This window comes from Lepus europaeus, chromosome 13, assembly GCF_033115175.1.
Source record: "Lepus europaeus isolate LE1 chromosome 13, mLepTim1.pri, whole genome shotgun sequence".
Taxonomy (NCBI): domain Eukaryota; kingdom Metazoa; phylum Chordata; class Mammalia; order Lagomorpha; family Leporidae; genus Lepus; species Lepus europaeus.
The window spans coordinates 43,613,205-43,635,787 of NC_084839.1; the positions used below are offsets into that span (position 1 = coordinate 43,613,205).

General features: G+C 42.9%; 1 protein-coding gene across 1 annotated transcript in view; it reads left to right on the plus strand.

The window, feature by feature from the left end:
* Window positions 1-22,583, plus strand: part of MSH2 (mutS homolog 2) — an 81,549-nt gene that overhangs the window by 47,297 nt on the left and 11,669 nt on the right. The window contains exons 8-11 of the mRNA XM_062209401.1: window positions 766-875; window positions 15,119-15,242; window positions 17,233-17,383; window positions 20,156-20,253. Of these exons, the coding sequence (XP_062065385.1) occupies window positions 766-875; window positions 15,119-15,242; window positions 17,233-17,383; window positions 20,156-20,253 (483 nt within the window). The remainder of the gene's footprint in view (window positions 1-765; window positions 876-15,118; window positions 15,243-17,232; window positions 17,384-20,155; window positions 20,254-22,583) is intronic.

A 22,583-nucleotide genomic window follows, 5' to 3' on the forward strand; every position in this document is an offset into this window, starting at 1 on the left:
TTTAAGCACTAGATCACCTCTTTCTTTTTTTAAAACTTTTTTTTTTTTTTTTTTTTTTTTGACAGGCAGAGTGGATAGTGAGAGAGAGAGACAGAGAGGAAGATCTTCCTTTTTGCCGTTGGTTCACCCTCCAATGGCCGCTGCGGCCAGCATATCTCGCTGATCCGAAGCCAGGAGCCAGGTGGTACTCCTGGTCTCCCATGCGGGTGCAGGGCCCAAGCACTTGGGCCATCCTCCACTGCCTTCCCAGGCCATAGCAGAGAGCTGGCCTGGAAGAGGGGCAACCGGGATAGAATCCGGCACCCCAACCGGGACTAGAACCCGGTGTGCCGGCGCCGCAAGGTGGATAGATCACCTCTTTCTATAAAGTGAATTGAGTCCTAAGTGCATTTGAATTAAAACACTTGAGTTGATGATGATTTTGGAGATCTACTGAACTATGAAGATATTTCCAATGAGTTCATGGAAAATGTAATTAAAAGGTAACATTTTGGTGCAGATTTTGAAGTCCTTTGCAAATGAGGGCTCTTCAGAAAGTAAGTGAAAAAATATATATTATAGAAAGAACGCATGGGTTTAAAGAAAAGTCTTGCACCAAAGTACATATCCTTTATTGCATTTTCTATTAACTTTTTGAAATACCCTCTTATTTGTGCTTTTTTGGATCAAACAGTGTTCATTATATCACAAGTTCTTATGGTCTGAAACCTGGTATTTTTTTAAAATGAGAACTTTTGTTTTATTTTTCTTTTTGCTTTCTTTTAGGAAAGCACCAGAACTTGTTGCTGGCAGTTTTTGTGACTCCTCTTATTGATCTTCGTTCTGATTTCTCCAAGTTTCAGGAAATGATAGAAACAACTTTAGACATGGATCAGGTAAGCAGTATACTTTCTAACTCGAGTGGTAGAATATTTTTGAAAAGTAGTGATGTTTTGGAAAAGTTTCCACGGTTTTTTAGTGTCTAATTTTGGTACTTTAGCATGGCATCTTTGGAGACTGGGTGTACAATTACGAAACAGATGGAAAAAAAATTTTAAAGAATTGTTTCAGTAGGTGAGAATAAAGATTAACAGAATATTGTACACAACTGGCCTACTTAGAGAAAATGTCGCAGATGATTTTACACATGCATCTCAGTTTTGTTTTAACATGAAAAGAAAGGGAAAATAACAGTTGCTGGAAAAGGGAAGAGTAGAGATAAATGTAGGACGTAAGAGAAGACTTCTCTCTCTCTCTTTTTTTTTTTTTTTTAAGATTTATTTATTTACTTGAAAGTCAGAGTTACACAGAAAAGGAGAGGCAGAGAGAGAGAGGTCTTCCATCTGCTGGTTCACTCCTCAGATGGTCACAATGGCTGGAGCTGCACGAATCTGGAGCCAGAAGCTTCTTCCAAGTCTCCCACGTAGGTACAGGGGCCCAAGGACTTGAACCATCTTCTACTGCTTTCCCAGGCCATAACAGAGCTGGATCGGAAGTGGAGCAGCCGGGTCTTGAACCAGCACCCATATGGGATGCCAGCGCTTTAGGCCAGGGTGTTAACCCACTGTGCCACAGCGCCGGCCCTGCCTCTCTTTATTTTTTATGTTGGGAAGTTCTCCTGAATAATTGTCAGGTACTTGTATAACTAAGAAGCTAACCATGACTCTAAATGCTGTTTACTTCCAAATTTCTTATTAGTTTCTGACATTTAGCGTTTAATATACGTGATCAGTACTATCAAGCCTTAACAATTTTAAACAGCAGTTTGTACATACAGTGGGAATAGTTTGTGAAATATTTGAAACTATCCTTTTATAAAAATGAATTTGAAAGTAAAATCTAGGAAGTGGTAAAGTTATCTGTTAAAAATGTATGTAAATTAACATGTTGAGAACACTGAATATAAAGTTTTAAATTGCATGACTTTAAAAAGTAATAATTTGAAGCTTTTTCTAAAGGAAAATTGCATGTACTCATGTTTCTCATGTGAAGATGTCCAGAGAGATGAGTCCTGGCGTTCTTTGCACAAGAAAGAATTGAGGCGTGAAGCAGAGAGCAAGGTCGCAGGGTTTGATTTGGGGCTAGGGTATCCATCAGATGGAAGGAACAGAGAGTTCCCAGTCCCTCAGACTGTTAAATGGAGAGAATACACCTGGTAAGGCCAGCAGGGCGGCAGGCTCAGCGGAGAGCTGAGTGTGCGTGGTCTTTGTTCAGACTGTGGCTTATAAAGAAAGGGTCCGGTTCCTTCTCTTTACTTCCTCTCCCTTCTCTAGGACAAAGGTTTGCTGTATGTAAATTAGGAAAATTTCTCCCCAGGTCTACCACAGGTTTATCAGACTGGGGGAGTCTGGCCCTGGGGTGCCTGTCTTGGAGGCAGGATGTAATGATTTTACTGCTCTATGTTACCAGGCCAGGTTACCCATTTGGTGGAGGAGGGAGCTTCCCTTGGAGGAAGGGCTGGGACCACCTGGAAAGTTATGATGGTCTGGGCAGGATTTGGAAGTGTAGATGCTGGGCTGCTTCCAAAGTGATTTCCTGCAGATGCCAGGTTTCCTCTCTCTCACACACACAGGCTAATTTCTAACTTCCTACCTAACAAAGGTAAGAGTTTTAGTTGCTGATTGTTAATCTTCTTAATGCCTGTGTATGTTTGAGTTTAAGTGATATTGATTTGTTTTTACTGGATCATTAAGTCTTACAGAAATTAAATCCCATTTACTCTGTGATCTCTGGGATTATTTTATTTGTCAGTAAAGAGGAGACAGTTTGAAGCCACATCCAGACCAGGTGCACGCACTGCAGAGAGTTGCCAGAGAACACACAGCAGACAGAGAGCCCTTTCCCTTACAGTCCTAGTGGTTTATGTAGTACAAGGTGGTGGGAATGGGTTTGGGGGTCTGAGCCAAAACTGGGCCTGGGCTAGTTCTAAAGGCCCTGTGAGATCACAGTGTGAGCTGGGAGAGGTTTGGGCTGAGGCTGAGCTGCTGAGTTGGGAGAGAGCCTGGGAGGAGTGGAAGGATTTTTGTCCTTGCTCTGTGGAAGACAGTGCACCTGATAGTCCAGGCCGGCATCCAGGAAAGGGCTGAGAGCACTGTCTGCATTCAGATTGCAGTTTTTATGATGTGACTGTGGGTCCCCTGTTTCTTCTCCTCTCCTCCCTCATATGGGAAATTGTGGGTTAGGGGATTTCTGAGGTAGACTTCCCAAAAATCCTTTCTGGATCTTACCAGCACAGTAATAGCCTGCTTGGTGCAGGGCAGGGGAACTTCCCTTGTGCTGCCCCCAGGGGGAGAGGGCTGAACCCTGTCTAACAGGGTTACTTTAGGTATAATTGCTTCTCTGCTTTCAGGGCTTGTCTCCTCATTCCACTGCACAAAAATTCACCTCTTAACACACAAGCTAATAGCTACCTAGCTACCTGAACAGTTGTGGCCATGGAAGTGCTATGGCCTGGGATAACAGTAGAAGATGGCCCAAGTTCTTGGGCCCCTGCACCGGTGTGGGAGACCCAGAGGAAGCTCCTGACTCTTGGCTTCGGATCGGCGTAGCTCCGGCCGTTGCGGCCATCTGGGGAATGAACCAGCGAATGGAAGACCTCTCTCTCTCCTCCTCCCTCTCTGTAGCCCTTGTCTTTCAAATAAATAAAATAAATCTTTAAAAAAAGAGAGAGAGAAATAGAAATATACCTGCCAGACTAGGTAGGCATCTCAGTGTTACAGAAGGAGGACCTAGGATGTTACCTAGAGGAATTTCCGCATGGATAGGACAGTGAGCAAAGCGAGATTTGTTTAAGTCAGAAACCTCTTGCTGCAGTGTCAGGAGAGGGGATCCATGAGAGGAAGACCTAAGAAATTTGTCAAAGTAGGGTCTTTAAAGCACAATTCAGGGGAGCAGAATAATAGCCAACCAGAGGGATTTGTATAAAACCCACTAGAGAGCTGGAATTGTAATCCTTTCTAAACCACCAGAAGAGTAGGATAGGTAAACTTCATCTGTGTTCTACTGATAAAACTAGATGGAAGGGTGGGATCTCTACTTCCTTGCTATTCTCATGATAAAACTGGAAACTCAGAGGACTGGGTCTTTCTGTCTTGCTAAATGCAGCTTCTAGGGAGAAGCAAGCATCTTGTCCACTTTATTTATTTCTTTGAAAGGCAGAGACAGAAATCTTTCGTCTGTGGGTTCACTCCACAAATGGCCACAATGGCCGAAACTGAGCTGATGTGAAGCCAGGAGCCAAGAGCTTTTTCTGGGTGTCCTAAATGGATGGTAGAGGCCCAGGGACTTGGGCCATCTTCAGCTGCTTTCCTAGGCACATTAGCAGGGAGCTGGAAGTGGAGCAGCTGGGAACCAGCACAGTGCCAGCCTCATCTTGTCCTCTCTTAAAAGGGACCCTTCTTCCTCTTCCTCATTCCAACAAGGACCTGACCTAAACTGTCTATTAGCCATCCTCACAATGCTAAAGAATTTCCACGTGGATAGTGATAGTGAGGAAAGCAAAAGCTTTACTGAAAGCAGGGAGACTCCTGATGGCAGCAGTCAGAAAGGGAGGAGTTGCCAAAGTAACTTGCAAGTAAGGGCTCTTTATCATATGAAGTGGCACCAAAAAGAGTGTCTTTCTCCTTGATTGGATAGTTTAAAGGATTGAAACTATGTCCAATTGGCGGGACAGAAAGGATCATTGAAGTTTACACTTTTGATTGGACTGTGAAGGTAGGGGATAACAACCAGGGAGGTGGGAACAGAAATTAGCGTCCAATTAGCAAGCCACAGGTTCTTCTCTCATCTTTTATATTGAAGCCAGGTACTGCCTTACGCAGCACCCAGGAATAAGTAGGCAATTTCTTCCCCTACTCTTGCAGGGACCCTATCCCTAACTGCCTAACTCCTCATCTCATATCAGGAAAGGGATGTATTCTGAGAGTATATACCTAACAGACCACGAAGACCTCGAAGTATAGAACTCAGAGCCCAGTCTATATTCAGATTGCAGTGTTTATGGATATGAATATGGATACCCCTGTTTCTCCTCCCTTTCTGCTTTTGGGGAATTGTTAGGTGGAGGAATTCCTGAAAATCTAGGATCTTAGCACAGTGTTACTGCACCTAATAGATCCCTTGGTGCAGGGCTAGGAAGATTTCTCTAAGCCAGAACCCAACTCACAAGATTATTGAACAAGAGCAATTACTTTAGATGTCATTATTCGTCTGTTTTCAGGGCTTATTTTCTCATTCCATCACACAAAAACTATTTTCTTTAGAAGTTCTCATTTTTTTTTGGCCTCTCTTACACACATAGGCTGATGTCTGCCTAGCTAGCTTAACACAGGGCAAGAGGGATGTCAGGAACAGCTGTTGTCTGGTGTTTGCATGTGCCAGTGTTAACTGAGCATAGTTCTGCCCACTTGCTACTTAAAAGCCAATGTAGTAGTTGGTACAAGTGTTAACAGGGAAGCAAAGTGTTCTTGTCTTCCTGCAAGAAAGAATTCAGGCATGAGACAGAGAGCAGTAGAAAGCAAAATAGCAAGGTTTATTAGGGTAGGGACATCCGTAAGGATGGATGGGCACCTCTCCAGACAGAACCTGAGAGAGAATGCGCAGTCTACATTTAGGCCAGGAGTTTTTAAGGGGATGAGTCTTGCCTTCCTGCCTCTTCTCCTGGAACAAAGGACTTTTTGGTTGTAAATACGAAAAATTCTTTTCTGAGCTTTCCCCTGAAGTTATCAGACAGGGGAAGCCGGGCGAACCCCCCTTAGAGGAAGGATGGTTATTGGGTAGAAGGGGAAGGACCCCCTGGAAGGTCAGGATCTGGGCAGGATGTTTAAAGTGCAGATACTGGGCTGCTCCTGGAAGGTTAGTGGATGCTGGACCTTAGGCCTTTGTCACACACACGTAAGCTCATTTCTGACTTCCTACCTAACACAAGGAAATCGGATTTATCCAAGTGGTCAGCAGCTTGAGAGGATGGTGGCCTTTGGTCACAAAAACTGCATTAAGCTCTTAGGTTTAGCAGGAGGGCTTTTCAAAGGAGAAAAGAAAATTAAGGGGGGTTATGGAGGGTAATGAGTTTTGTTGGCTAGGGTAGAATCTACCCACTCAGTTCTGGTAATCTGCCTGAAATTGGCCATGTGGTGGTTTGTTTGGCATCCAGTGAGTCAGTTTAGAGCTGGTGGTCATATTCTTTCTGTATCAGAGGTTTTGCAGTTTTAGCCCATCTATAGTCAGTTTCTAGAGCTCTTAAGTATTATTTATATGTTTAGTTAAAGTCTGATTAGCTGCAAATATAGAGGGTTCTGGTCTTTTGTACCCCCAGAAAGGAGAGACAGAAAAGGAGATGGAGACCGACTTCAGCAGAGACAAGTTGCTTTATTGGAAGCAAAGAGTTGGCCACAGTCTGTTCTTGCAAAGAGACTGCACATTGTGTGCATTTGGGTAGTAGGGAATTTGCCGCAGGTTGGGGGTGGGGTGTAGAAGGCAGCTGGCTGTAGAGTAGGGGGCTCTCTGAAGTCTCTGGGAATTTCCCCCTTATAGGTTTCCTAGCTGCCCTGTGAAGCTTACCTGTTTTCTATTTGCATTGCAAGGAGTTGAGAAAGGGTCAGGGTAGGCACCGAGGATCTGGATGAAACAGAGGAAGTGGCTTGGGGGTGGGGAGAAAGGGAGGAGGGGAAAGTCCTTTAGCAAAATCAACGGTTTTTGTTAAGCAAAATGGAAGAAAAAATAGAAAATGGGCCAGCTGAGTACCAGCTACCACTAGGGTGCTGTTCTGAAGCTGCAGGCATTCATATTTATGGTGTGTATTGTCTTAAATCAAATTCTTAGTTTAAAACCTTTTCTAGGTGATCTTGTATAGTATCTTCATTTTCAGTTACAAACCTTTAAATTTGTCTTTCAGGTTATAAGGAGAATTCAACCCTTCACTGTCATTGTAGTTCCTTGTAATGAATTTAGGTATTTGAATTACATGATTCAGAACTGCTTTGAGGAAATCTCCAGGGACTATCAGTTGTTTCACTGAAATTTCTGAAAGCTTCTCTCACTGTTTGCCAGTTGTGGCCCTAGGAGCTCATGCCATGAAAGGACCTGGAGTGACTTGAGTGGTTTGGTTATTTTGGCTTAGCTTTGTGTAAAATGCTTCAGGTGTTTTTGTGTAATTCTTACAGAAAGACTTTCTATTTTTTTTTTTTTTTAAGATTTATTTACTTGGAAGAGTTACAGAGAGAGAGAGAGAGAGAAAGGTCTTCCATCCAATGGTTCACTCCCCAGTTGGCTGCAACGGGTGGAGCTGCACCAATCCGGAGCCAGGAACCTCTTCTGGGTCTCCCTCATGGGTGCAGGGACCCAAGGACTTGGGCCATCTTCTACTGCTTTCCCAGGATTGGAAGTGGAGCAGCCGGAACTTGAACTGGCGCCCATATAGGATGTCGGCTCAGGAAGCGGTGGCTTTACCCACTATGCCACAGTGCTGGCCCCAAAGACTTTCTGTTTTGGAAGTAAACACAGATGAAAGGTACCTCAAGGGGCCGGCGCCATGGCTCACTTGGTTAATCCTCTGCTTGTGGCACCGGCATCCCATATGGGATTGCCCAGCTTCAGATTGGCCCAGCTCCACTTGTTGCAGCCACTGGGGAGTGAACCATTGGATGGAAGATCTTTCTGCCTCTCTCTCTCTCTCTGTAACTCTGCCTTTCAAATAAATCTTTTAAAAAATTTTAGATATTCATCCATATGATTACAATTCCTTTGCTATTCATTCTTTCTTCCTGTGTATCTTTCAGAAATTCTGTTGTTAGAGGTCCGTTAGGTTTTATTTCTTTGAAAAAGTCTGTATTTTACCCTCGTTCTTAAAGGATGCTTTATCTGGGTGTACAATTCTAGATTGGCAGTTATTTTCCCTTGATCCCTGTAAGATTGTATTGTGCTGTCCTTTGGTTTGGGTTATTAATGTTTAGAAGTCTTGGTTCCAGATACTGATTCCTTTTATTACTTTGTTGTGCTCTAAGGTGGTTTTCTTGTTTTTTTTTTTTTCTCCCCTATTTGGATTATTGTGGTTTTATTCATCAGAGAATTCATGCCTTTGGTGTGTTCTAGAGAATTGCCAGTTAGAATCTTTTTGAATATTGTGTTCCTTCCTCCTTGTTTTGTAAAACTATGATTGGACATATGTTATCCTTTTTCTACCATGTGTCTAAGTGCTGCTCTCTTTGTAATTACTTCAGATGTTCTAATTCACTGGGTATCTTTTCAGCACTAATATGTTGTTTAATTATTTCATCACTTTTTTTCCCTTCATATCAGTTACATTTTTATTTACTTATTTTTTTTTAAGGATTTATTTATTTGAAAGGCAGAGGTATGGAGAGGCAGAGACAGAGAAAGAAGTCTTCCATTCGCTGGTTCACTCCCCAGATGGCCACAGCAGCTGGAGTTGAGCTGATCTGAAGCCAGGAAGCTTCTTCCTGGTCTCCCACACAGGTGCAAGAGCCTAAGGACTTGGGCAATCTTCTACTGCTTTCCCAGGCCACAGCAGAGAGCTGAATTGGAAGTGGAGCAGCCGGGACTACAGGTGGCAGCTTTACCTGGTATGCCACAGCGGTAGCCCCTGAATTTTTTTATTTATAAAAGTTATTTGGGGCCTGGTGATGTGGCTCAGTGGATTAAGTTGCTGCCTGCAGTGCCAAGCATTCCATATGGGCACTATTTGAATCCTGGCTGTCCTACTTCAATCCAGCTCCCTGCTAATTTGCCTGAGAAAGCAGAGGAAGATGGCCCCAATGCTTGAGCCCTGCCACACAGGTGGAAGAATCTCTTAGTTTCAGCCTGACGTAGGGCCAGCTGTTGCAACCATGTGAAGAGTGAACCAGCAGATAGAAGATCTCCCCTCTTCTTTCTCTCTTGTGGCTCTGCCATTCAAACAAAATAACTAAATTTTTTTAAAAAAAGATGTTGTCTCCTTTTTAACTCTGTCTAGTGTCTCTTATTTTAAAGTGATTTTTTTTTTTTTTTTGCTCATATATTCCATTCTCATCGTTTTCTTTTGTGAAGAGGTTTTAGCAAGAAGCTGGATCAGAAGAGGAGGTGGGACTCAATTCCAGGTACTCCTATGGGATGCTAGCTTCCCGAGCAGCAGCTTAATCCTGCACTGCAACATCTGCCACTCTCTCCTATATTTCCTTTTCTTTTTTTAATTTGTAATAGATATTTATTTGAAAGGCAGAGTCACAGAGATCTTCCACCTACGGTTCACTCTCCAGATGGCTGCAACAGCTGGAGCTGGGCTGATCCAAAGATAGGAACCAGGAGCTTCTCCCAGGTCTCCCATGTGGGTGCTGGCGTCCAAGGACTTGGTCCGTCCTCTGCTGCCATAACAGGCACACTGTCAGGGAGCTGGATCAGAAGTGGAGCAGCCGGGACTCAACCTATATAGGACACTGGCACTGCAGCTGGCGGCATCCTTATCCACTACGCCACAACGCCAATACCCACACTCACTCCTGTATTTCTTTAAATATTTTAAATATTTTACATCTAAATTTTCTCAGATTTTAATGTGTTTCTTGTTTCTCCTGAGTCTGTAGTTTTTTTTTTTTTTGTTGTTGTTGTTTTTAAGATTTTCTTTTTTTATTTTTATTTTTATTTTTTATTTTTGACAGGCAGAGTGGACAGTGAGAGAGAGAGAGAGAGACAGAGAGAAAGGTCTTCCTTTGCCGTTGGTTCACCCTCCAATGGCCGCCGCGGTAGCGCGCTGCGGCCGGCGCACCGCGCTGTTCCAATGGCAGGAGCCAGGTGCTTCTCCTGGTCTCCCATGGGGTGCAGGACCCAAGCACTTGGGCCATCCTCCACTGCACTCCCTGGCCACAGCAGAGAGCTGGCCTGGAAGAGGGGCAACCGGGACAGGATCGGTGCCCCGACCGGGACTAGAACCCGGTGTGCCGGCGCCGCAAGGCGGAGGATTAGCCTGTTGAGCCACGGCGCCGGCCTTAAGATTTATTTTCTTATCTGAAAGGCAGAGAAGGAGGGAGAGATAGAGCTTCCTTTTGCTGGTTGACCAAAACTGCCAATGCTGTGCCAAGCTAAAACCAGGAGCCTGGAACTCCATCGTGGTCTCTCACATGGGTGGCGGGGGCCCAGGTATTTGAGACATCTTCTGCGCTTTCCCAGGCACATTAGCAGAGACCTGGATCCAGAAGTGGAGCAGCCAGGACTCCACCTAGTGCATGTGTGGGATGCCAGTGTCAACCACAGCACCAGCCCCACCCACAAAAACTTCTTAAGTTTTATTTCTCATCCTGAAGTTTTCTCTGTTTAATAGGGTTAAGATTTAGCTGCAACTAAAACAAACAAACAAAAAACAATCCAGAGTAGACAACAGTGGCTTACAAAAGAATAGTGGTTTAAGTTATGTAACAGTCTGAGCATAGCAACACTGGACTTTCGGGGCCAGCAGCTCTGCTGTATCTGGAACCTGTTCCTTCTCTTGTGGCTCTACTCTCAAGGGTATTGACTTTACCTTCAGAGCCCAGGATGGAGGCCACCACTGTGGTGTACCAGGTAAAGCCACTGCCTGCAGTACCGGCACCCCATATGGATGCTAGTTCAAGTCCCAGCTGCTCCACTTTCGATCCAGCTCTCTGCTATGGCCTGGGAATGCAGTAGAAGATGGCCTAAGTCCTTGTGCCCCTGCACCCACATGCCTGGCTTCGAATTGTCCCATCTCTGGCCATTGTAACCATTTGGGAATGAACCAGTGGATTAAGACCTCTCTCTGCCTCTCTGTAACTCTGCCTTTCAAATACATAAATCTTTAAAAAAAATAAAATAAAAATGCCGGCGCCGCGGCTCACTAGGCTAATCCTCCGCCTTGCGGTGCCGGCACACCGGGTTCTAGTCCCGGTAGGGGCACCGATCCTGTCCCGGTTGCCCCTCTTCCAGGCCAGCTCTCTGCTGTGGCCAGGGAGTGCAGTGGAGGATGGCCCAAGTGCTTGGGTCCTGCACCCCATGGGAGACCAGGATGAGCACCTGGCTCCTGCCATCGGATCGGCGCGGTGCGCCGGCCGCAGCGCGCCTACCGCGGCGGCCATTGGAGGGTGAACCAACGGCAAAAGGAAGACCTTTCTCTCTGTCTCTCTCTCACTGTCCACTCCGCCTGTCAAAAAAATAAAATAAAATAAAATAAAAAGCCCAGGATGACTTTCCGTCGTCTCTTCATTCTAGCCAATGGGAAAATACAAAGGGGGAAATGGAAGGCATTCTGGAAATGTATTATTCCTCCTCACCTTCTGTTGGCCAGATTTTATTCATGTGGCCCTCCTAGCTGCAAGATAGGCTGGGCAGTGTATTCTTTATTTGAGTAATCAGTTCTTTACTGTAGGAGGAGTACTAGCAATGACCAACAACCAGCAGCAGCCTTTTGACTGTCAACATAAGTAGTAGACATTTTTAATGCCCTTGTGAAAGTAGCTTTTATCTAGTTTTCAGATAGGAGATTCTGCCTCCTTGTTTCCTTTCCCTTGGGCCCAGACTGATAAAAACAGGTTTCCCTGTTGCCGTTTATCCTGAGGCGGTTTCTGAAAATGGTCCCCCCTTGTTTTACGCCAGGGACTCCGCAAGGGCTCAGAGCTCTAGTTTTCTCCAACTCAGCTATATATATTCACATTTGGGAAAATTGCTCCTGATATTTTTATTTTCCATTCTTAATTCCTATATCTCTGGTGTACATTGTGATTACATTACCTTTCAGCCTTACCAGTGCACGTAATTTAATTCAACAATATCTTTTCTCCTTTGCTGTATTATATCTATGCCTTCTTTATCCTTTACATCCCATTTGTTGGTTTCATCATCCTGTTTTTTAGTTCCAGGCTTATGTTTGTTTTGTTCTGCCTCCATTAGTGTAGCTAATAGAAGGCTGTGTTTTTGGTGGCGAAGTAGGTGGAAAATGATAGAATTCAGATGTTGTGTCTGATGGGTTGGAGTGTCTTGCTGGTGATACAGTTTATTGTTGCACGTTGTCTGGGGGAGAGTGCTGTATTAGTGAGGATGGCCACCTTCGTTAGAGCCTAGTTGTTCACGTGTGTCTCCCCAGCAGCCCTCTCGGAAGAGTCCTTTCCTATCTGAGCAAGGGCAACGTAAGGACCCCGCTCCCCTGTTTCTCTTGAGATTGGGATAACAAGTGAGGATTCTCGGGGCTTTGCTGCTTCACCTCTGTCAGCCTCATTAGGACAGTTCCCTGCGGCTTTAGTTCTCCCTGGCATTACCATAAGCCCTGGTCCTTGTTTGTAGATAATCTTCATTACCTGTTTAAAAAGTGTAAAAATTATATTCTGTTGACATACCATTGTGCAAATATTGTGGTGTTTTTTCAAGTTTTACTGTAACATAAATTTTTCAGAGATTTTATCCAGCCCTGTGTTATTTTGCTTCTGCTGCGTTATTTCCTTAGGTTGAATTCCTAGCAGTAGAATTGCTATGACAGAGTATACCAAATATGTTTGAGTCTTATATTGCTTTCTTCATTTTAAAGGTTATACCAACTTGGGTTCTCATCCGAAAAGAGTGTATATGCTAATACCGTTAAAGCCTTACTAGTGTTTGGTAGTGGTTTCTGTTTTTTAAAAAAAAAAAAAGGTGTAGTGAGATCACTGCCTGCCATGAGGAACATACTATAATGGTATCTCAAGGTTTTTAAAATATTCATAACCTTTATTATCATAACACTTTCCTGTGGGTTACTGTACTAATTTTCTTCTCTGTGAGTTGTTTTTATACTTGCTCATTTAATGACCTTGATGTTTCTCTTATCCATGCAAATACCTTTACAAAAGAAAATGCCAACTGTTATAATTTTCCATCTTATCAAGCTGTTTTTATAAATTTACTATCTTCTAGATTAAGCTTATTCAAAAATTTATATTTTAATTTAATATTTTATATAGTTGAGTCATTGATTTAAATTGAGAAAAGTTCATAAATATTTTGTTCCTTTTGCTTGCTTTCTGTAATTTTGATTTTAATTGCATATTCGTTATAAAGTTCACTTTTAGAATGTGAAGATGTGCTCTGATTAAATGGAAGGCAATTAGAAGCAATTTCTCTCAACCTCATTTATTGAATCTTTTTGTCATCTTGTTTTAGAAAAATTGACTCACTCTTTTACATTAAGCTTTTATGTATAATTTGTCTACCTAATGATTTTTAATTCCTCATAAAGATAGACTTTTTCTTATTTTAAATGCTCTCAAATTTTAGTGATTTTGTTTTGTTTCAATAAAGGATTCCTATTGAACAATTACTAAGAGTGAATAGCTGTAAAGTTTTGGTTTTGTTGTTCCTTTTCATTACTTCTTGGCCTTTTGACTAAAATCAAGTATAGTTTTCTCTTTAGTTCTTTTAAATCTGCAATAGAAAGTATCTTTGTAAGTGTTCTTTATTATCAAGGTTTTGTATCTAAATATTTTGTGTTTGTTTTTGCTATTTTAAATGAGATCTGTTTTTCATTATGGTTTCCTCCTGGTTATTGCTGGTAAGAATTCAGTGAAAGAAAGAATTTTGTTTTAAAGATTTTATTTATTTATTTAATTGAGAGGGAGAGACAAGAGAGATCTTACATCTGCTGGCTTATTCCCCAAATGGCCAAAACAGCCAGAAATGGGCCTATCTGGAGCCAGGAGCTTCTTCTAGGTCTCCCACATGGGTGCAGAGGCCCAAGCACTTGGGCCATCTCTTGCTGCTTTTCCCAGTCATATTAGCAGGGAGCTGGATTAGAAATGGAACAGCTGGGACTTGAACCAATGACCATATGGGATGCTGGCACTGCAGATGTTGACTTTACCCACTGTGCCACAGTGCTGGCACCACAGGAAATCACCCGTTTTATAAAGTATTGAACATTCTTTTGGTAATGTTCATGGAAGATTTTTCAAACATTGTTTAGGAATATTATTTATAATAAAGAATACTCAAGGGGATCTATATCTCTTTAACACTGTACTGTTTCAGATGTACTTGATACATCTGGAACTCTTGAGTTCATAATAAACAGAACTTTACATTTCCTAACATTTGCTTTTATAAAGATCTCCCATCTACTGGGTCTCTTCCAAATGCACACGACAGCTGGGGTTGGGTCAGACTGCAGCCAGGAGCTGTGAACTCAGTTCAGGTCTTCTACTTCATGGCAGGGACCCAACTACTTGAGCTGTCACTGCTGCTTCCCAGGGTGCTCATTAGCGGGAAGGTGGTGTGAAGCGTGGAGCTGAGACTTGAACCTAGACTGTACAATATGGCTGCAAGTGTCCTGAGTGTCAGTTCAACTGCTGCACCAAAGGCCTGCCCATATATATATATGTATGTATATTTGAAGGACAGAGTTACAGAGAGAGGTCTTCCATCTGCTGGTTCACTCCATAGATGGCTGCAACGGCCGAGCTGAGCTGATCCGAAGCTAGGAGCCAGGAGCTTCTGGCAGGTCTCCCACATGGGTGCAGGAGCCCAAGCACTTGGGCCATTCTTTTACTGCTTTCCCAGGCCATAGCAGAGAGCTGGATCGGAAGAGGAGCAGCTGGGACTAGAACCAGCACTCATATGGGATGCTGACGCTTCAGGCCAGGGCTTTAACTCGCTGCGCCACAACGCCAGCTCCTATATATATATATTTTAAAAGATTTATTTATTTGGAAGACAGAGTTACAGAGTGAGGGAGAGACAAAGAGAGAGGTCTTCCATCCACTGGTTCACTCCCCAGATGGCCACAATGGCCAGAGCTATGCTGATCTGAAGCCAGGAGCCAGAAGCTTCTTCCGGGTCTCCCACGTAGGTTCAGGGGCCCAAGGACTTGGATCATCTTCTACTGTAATTCCAGGCCATAGCAGAGAGCTGGATCAGATGAGGAGCAGTTGGGACTAGAAATGGCACCCATATGGGAAGCTGGCACTTCAGGCCAGGGCTTTAACCCACTGTGCCACAGTGCCGCCCTCCCCCCCCTATATTTCTTAATGACTTGAGATTTCTTAATAGTTTTGACTAAGTGAATCACTTAACTCAAAATGTTAGTCAAATTTAAAGTAGAAGAAAATATTTCACTCATGATGATCATCTTTACCTGTTGTTTACACAATATAGACAACTCTTGTTCTGCTTACAGGTGGAAAACCATGAATTCCTTGTGAAACCTTCATTTGATCCTAATCTGAGTGAATTAAGAGAAGTAATGGATGACTTGGAAAAGAAGATGCAGTCAACACTAACAAGTGCAGCCAGAGAGCTCGGTAAAGATACATCTTTGGAGGCTTGAATGATTTTGTTGCCTATGTAGTGTCTGTACTGGTGTTGAAATTATTTTAATAACTCCCCACCTCAAGATGACCCCACATTGCTGCTAAGCAGAAGTGTCCTGGCAGGGTCGTGCATGATATCACACCGAGAGAGGAGGAGAGGCAGAGAGAGACGAGTCTTCCATCCAGTGGTTCACTCCCCAGTTGACCACAATGGCCAGAGCTGCACTGATCCGAAGCCAGGAGATAGGAGCTTCCTCTGGGTCTCCCACACGGTTGCAGGGACCCAAGGACTTGGGCCATCACCTACTGCTCTTCCAGGCCATAGCAGAGAGTTGGATCGAAAGTAGAGAAGTTGAGACTAGAACTGGGGTCCACATGGGATGCCGGCACTGCAGGTGGCGGCTTCAGCCACTACACCACAGTGCCGGCCAATGCATGATATCTTAAAAGCTCTATTTTAAATATCACCCCCACTGGAAGTCTGATTCTTCTAGGAATATTTCATTGATTTGCCTTTAGAGTTTCCAAGTATGTCATTAACATCAACTTTTTTCCTTTGAATCCCTCTTTACTTTTTATTTACTTTTTTAAAACCTTAATTCTGAGATTTTTAAATCAACAGCAGTTTTACATATTTGTGAGTATGTGACATTTTAGTAGAGGTCGACAGTGTGTACTGATCAAATCAGGGTGAGCACCACCTTTTCTCCCTCTGTCATTTATGACTGGAGTTCTAGAGCTCCTCTTTTCAGTTTGCTTAGAAAACATGTGATGGGCGGCTGGTAAGCATCGTCAGTCCGCTGTGCTGAGCAACATCACTGATATCTCCCTGCCCCGGATTATTGGAACTTATTTGTGCTAGATACCTTGCACACATTTGAATGAATAAATGAACCCTAGAATATTCTAACTAGAAAAGCCCTTGGGGAAATAATGTTGAAATTTTCAGAGAATCTGATAGGGATATCCTTTTAATAGAAATATATACCTGTATCTACATTTGCAGAAAAAAATTTGGAAAAAGTTTTTTTTTTTCTTTTTTTCTTTTTTCTTTTTTCCCAAATTTGAAAGAGTGGCAGAGAATGAGAAACAGAAAGATTCTTTATCTGCAACTTCATTTCCAAAATAGTTGCAATGTGCTGGTCTGGGCCAGGCCGAAGCCAGGAGCCAGGAATTCTATCCTGGTCGGCTGTAAGGGCGGCAGGAGCCCAGTTATTTGGCCCATCTTCTGCTGCCTTCCCAGGAGTATTAACAGAGAGCTAGATTGGAAGCAGAGCAGGAGCCCAGATTTGAACCAGCACTCAGAAACTTGCATTTCAATATGGGATGCTGGCATTACATGCAGAGGCTTAACCTGCTATGCCACAGCACTAGCCTAGTAGTTTTCATGGACTGTGCATATATAGACAGGATTTCAAATTAATAACCTTTGCCTTAAAGCTGTGAAAGACCAGCCTTCTTCATTTCATAGCTAAATTGTCTTGAGTTAAAATTATTGTTGTGTTTTCTTAGCGATTTTTGACTTACTGGAAAATTCAAGTACCTCAGATTCCTGTGTTTCACACCTTGGTAGTATGGAGAAAGAATTGTATTAACAGTTTGTCCTAGTGTACATTAATAATTGCCTGCTCTTGGTCTGTTTTGTTGACTGCTAATGAGAAAATTAATGGCAAATACATCTGTTGAAATTAAGTTTAATTCCATTTTAGAATTAAATATGCTGCTTTAAACTCAGAAAACAACTTTCATATCAGAAGCCAACATTCATGAGGTGAAAGTTTAAGGATTTAATAAACATACTTGATTCATGTAGTTGCTGAGTGAATTGGAATTGATTTGGATTTTACCAGTTATTTCTAGTATGTGTTATGTAATACAAGTATGTTTCTCACTGTTGAGGTTTAGCGACTTTAAACATTTATCTTGAATGATGGCTGTAGATATTTATGACATACCTTCTTCTTTCTTCCTCATCGTGAAGGCTTGGACCCTGGCAAGCAAATTAAACTAGATTCCAGTGCACAGTTTGGATATTACTTTCGAGTAACCTGTAAGGAGGAAAAGGTCCTTCGTAACAATAAAAACTTTAGTACAGTAGATATCCAGAAGAATGGTGTTAAATTTACTAACAGGTTTGTAACTCTATATTCTGGGGTGCTTTTGTTTTTCTTAAGATTTTGTTTACTAATTTATTTATTTGAGAGGAGAGTTAGAGACAGACAGAAAGGTCTTCCTTCTGCTGGTTCATTGCCCAAATGGCAGCAGTGAAGCCAGGAGCCAGGTGCTTTTTCTGGGTCTCCCACACGTGGATGCAGGGGTCCAAGCACATGGGCCATCTTCTACTGCTTTGGCAGGTGATATCAGAGAGCTGGATCGGAGGAGGATCAGCCGGGACACAAACCAGCACCCATATGGGATGCGAGCGTCGGTCACTATATTCTGTTTTTAAGTCTTTGGTAGTTCCATGGATTTTCTGTTAAAATGTGAATGTTCTGATAAAGAAATTTTTCCTTATTTTTTGGTAAGAGGTGCCTCATATTCACTTGATAAATAACGCACCGCTTCCTTCCACCTTGACCGGAGTGGTATTTGAGTGATTTTAATAGTGCTCTTTCACTTACCTGTCTCACCATTCTTGTGTCAGTACAAGGTAGACTGTTATTTATTTCATTGTGTGTTTCCATATCTATTAGAGCTCATTCTCCCTGTGTCTCTGCTTCAGTTTTTTTTCCTGAGAAAATGTTGTTATTTATTGAATTAAAAAATTCTTCTGATCTTTGAACTGGATGAATGGCTTTAATGAGGCCATTCACTGAATTTTACAAATTTTTGGGTCATACTTCATGTTACTCCACAGCGCCAGCCCTAGTTTTCCTTTTTAAAAACCTTTAGCACATGGGGCTGGCGCTGTGGTATAGTGGTTAAAGCACCTCCTACAGTGCCAGCATCCCATATGGGCACGCCAGTTCAAGTCTTGGCTGTTCTGCTTCTGACCCAGCTCTCTGCTATAGCTTAGGAAAGCAGTGGAAGATGGTTCAGGTCCTTGGGCCCCTGCACCCGCACAGGGGACCGAAAGAAGCTTCTGGCTCCTGGCTCCTGGCTCCTGGCTTCAGATCCGTGCAGCTCTCTGGCTGTTGCAGCCAACTGGGGAGTGAACCAGCAGATGGAAGACCTTTCTCTCTCTGCCTCTCCTTTCTCTGTGTAGCTCTTTCAAATAAATAAATAAATAAATTAAAAAAAAAAAAAACCTTTATCACCTGTTATCCACAATGAAATCTGGAGTCTGTTTTTTTTTTTTTTGGACAGGCAGAGTGGACAGAGAGAGAGAGAGAGAGAGAAAGGTCTTCCTTTGCTGTTGGTTCACCCTCCAATGGCCGCTGCAGCCGGTGCACTGCGCTGATCCGAAGCCAGAAGCCAGGTGCTTCTCCTGGTCTCCCATGGGGTGCAGGGCCCAAGCACTTGGGCCATCCTCCACTGCACTCCCGGGCCATAGCAGAGAGCTGGCCTGGAAGAGGGGCAACCGGGACAGAATCCGGTGCCCCGACCAGGACTAGAACCCGGTGTGCCAGCGCTGCAAGGTGGAGGATTAGCCTATTGAGCCACGGCGCTGGCCTAGAGTCTGTTTTGACCTATCACTCACCTCCACTTTGCTATCTTGACAGCTCGTCCCTTCACACTGTGGTCTTCTATAATACCTTTGCCTCTTGCTTTTCTCCCTTTAATTCTTTTTTATTTCCCCATTTCATAGCAGTCATTTTATTCTGTTACTTGCCCTGTATTGCTCTTAAGTTGCATGTGTCTTAGGGAAAAACAGAGAAAGAATTTTCTATCCGCAGCGACCAGGGCTGGGCCAGTTCAAAGCCAGGAGCCTGGAACTCCATCTGTGTGTCTCCTGCATGGATGGGGGGAGTTCAGGTACCTGGGCCATTTTCCACTGCTTTTCCAGGTGCATTTGCAGGGAGCTGGATCTGAAGCAGAGCAAGCCAGGACTCCCATCAAAGCTCCCATATGGGGTGTGGGCGTCACAAATGGCAGCTTGACCCACTGTACCACGATGTCAGGCCTTTACTTTGTTCTCAGTTTCATTTACTTCTTTAATGCCAGTGAATGTTGTTTTCCTCATTTCATTCTCATCTTTCTTCAGTATTTTTTGTCTTCAACCAATATAATTTTCAAGTTACTCAAAAGATAGTTGTCAAAACATTGTATTTTTAAGGCCGGCGCCGCGGCTCAACAGGCTGATCCTCCGCCTGCAGCGCCGGCACACGGGTTCTAGTCCCGGTTGGGGCGCCGGATTCTATCCTGGTTGCCCCTCTTCCAGGCCAGCTCTCTGCTGTGGCCCGGGAGTGCAGTGGAGGATGGCCCAAGTGCTTGGGCCCTGCACCCCATGGGAGACCAGGAGAAGCACCTGGCTCCTGCCTTCGGATCAGTGAGATGCGCCGGCCATAGCGGCCATTGTGGGGTAAACCAACGGAAAAGGAAGACCTTTCTCTCTGTCTCTCACTGTCCACTCTGCCTGTCAAAAAAAAAGGAAAAAAGAAATCAAAACATTATATTTTTAAAACTTTCAGTATCAAAAGATATGCACAGTAAAAACATAAAACGTGTTTGTTTACATTTAAGAGGGAGAATGGCCATATCCTAAATGTGGATTGCATTTCATTATTTTTTGTTAGAATTTTACTCAAGAGGTTCACTTGCTTGCTGTAGTAATGATTGTGCCTCTGTGCTAACCCTAACAGTGTAAAAGCACATTAATAAGTTGAACTGCAGCCACATCTATCCATAATGAGTTGCCCATTTTGTGCTTGTGTTTCTGTTGTTATTGTTCTGATGCTTTGTAAGGTAGATACTTGGGTATGTTTTATATAATGTTTTTAATGAGCTATTGCCTTGATTTGCAGTAAATTGTCTTCTTTCAATGAAGAATATGCTAAAAATAAAGCTGAATATGAGGAGGCCCAGGATGCCATTGTTAAAGAAATTGTCAATATTTCTTCAGGTAAAATTTAGTAGAACCAGTACATCCAGGGTTCTAAATGTGACCTCATTTGGTAACTGATAAGCATCAGGATGTTTGAAGAGTGTTTTGTTTTGGGATGCATTTTGTAAGCCATTTTGTAAGCCATCCTACGCTGTGACTAATTATGTTAAGCTACCTGTAAAAAAACTTATTATGGTAGGAAATGTAACTGGAAATTACCTAAACTTTAAGTGCAGACTTAGGAATGAGAATAGGCTAAAAACAATAATTTACATAAGAGCAAAAAACTTGTAGTTATAACAAGGAAAAGAAAAACCAACAGCTACAAGGCAATAATGTCTTGGATTGTCTGTGGGCTCATGCTGTAGGATATGGAAAAAGCATAACTGAAAATATAAGTAAGAAGAGCCTTATTCAAAGTCCATTCAAGAGACTGTTAGAGGAGGTTTTTTGAAAATGAAAATGATAGTGTGAATTGGCCCCTTACAATGGAAGGAATGTATGTTTAACACAGGGTAGGTGGTGATGTGTTACACTGAAAGACCTTGCCCACACCATGTGAATGTTGACTGTAACCTTTATTATGCCTTTCAAAATATCCTGACAAACCACATTAAGCAGGTGATCAAAATTAGCATCACCACTCATGCCACAAATGAGTTACGTGCTTCCTGGGGTGATGCAGAAGGGAGGACGCGATATCACCTATGTAGAGTTCTTGATAAGAAATATTTAACCTGCGTATAAACAATCAGATAAATTTAGAATGTGGAGTTTTTCTTGTTTGTTTGTTTTTAAGATGATTTATTTGAGAGGCAGAGTTACAGAGAGGAAGAGACAGAGAAAAGTCTTCCATCCACTGTTTCAGCTCCTTAGACAGATGCAGTGGCTGGAGCTGGGCCTGTCCAAAGCCAGGAGCTTCTTCCGGGTCTCCCATGTCAGTGCACAGGCCCAAACACTTGGGCCATCTTCTGCTTTCCCAGGTCATAGCTGAGAGCTGGATTGGAAGGGGGCATCCAAGGACTAGAACCAGCACCCATATGGGATGCTGGCGCTGCAGATGGAGGCTTAGTCCACTACACTGCAGCGCCATCCCCAGGACATTCTTTTTAAAGGCCAAACTCTTTAAAATGCCAGTTCATGAAGCAGAAAAGGAATGGATAATGTCCTAGGCTGAGAGGCTTAAAGAGATAGAACAGCCAAATGCAGTGGATGGTCATTGATGGGATACAAGATTATGGTTTGGAATTGAGGAGCAGGTATGGAGGACACTATTGGGACAAATTGAGAAAGCTTAATATGTGATGGTATGATAGTGTCAGATTTCTGGGGTATATTAATGGCATTGTGATTAAGTCAGCGGCTATCCTTGTTCTCGGGATAAGTGTGATGAATTATTCTGGAGGAAAAGAGCCCTTTTTTGGTGAAAGCTGTGTGCATATATAATTCTGAAATTATTTTACTATTATGGCTTTTCATAGGAAATCAGAAGGAAACCCAAGACTTAAAGGGTTTTATTTTAAAATGCTTTGTGTATTGGTGTTGAGATGAATAGGATTGATTTAGAAGGATTATATTTTTTTGGTGGTGTCAGATAACTAGCACTATAATCTAGCTGAATTGTGTTCCTGAGCCTAGGTTGCATGTTTAAGAACCACTTAAACATAATTTATTTAAGCTGTTGCATCTTCCTCAAGAGAAGTAAACTTAGCCAGCATTCATTAAGCACCTAGCTGGTTAAAAGTTCTAGATCTTAACATTTAAATTGAAGGCTTTATACTTGGAGTCACCCTTAATTTATGTAAAGGCTCATTGTCATACTTTTCTGTATTGTTAAAAAGGGAAAAGTGTTGTTATTAGAAGCCAGACGATGTGAGATGTTCAGTACTGTATTGCCTCTTAATTAAGATTTTTTTTTTTTAACTTGGGTGTATTCTTGTCTGTATGTTAGATATCTTGGGGCAAGCATTGTGATATAGCTGGTAAAACTGCCACCTGTGACACTGGCATCCCATATGGGTGCTGGTTCATGTCCCAGCTGCTCTGCCACTTAACCAGCTCCCTGTCAACATCGAGGGAAAAGCAATGGAAGATGGGCCAAAGTGTTTGGGAGACCACGTGGGAGATGGGGATGGAGCTCATGGCTTTGACCTAGCCCAACCCTGGCTGTTGTGGCCATCTGGGGAGTGAGCCAGCAGATGAAGATCTCTCTCTCTCTCTCTCTCTCTCTGTCCCTCCATCTCTCTGTAACTCTTTAATAAAATAAATAAATCATAAGAAAAAAATCTTACAAGTTTGGGCTGGCATTGTGGCACGGCAAGTGAAACCACCACTTGTGATGCCAGCAT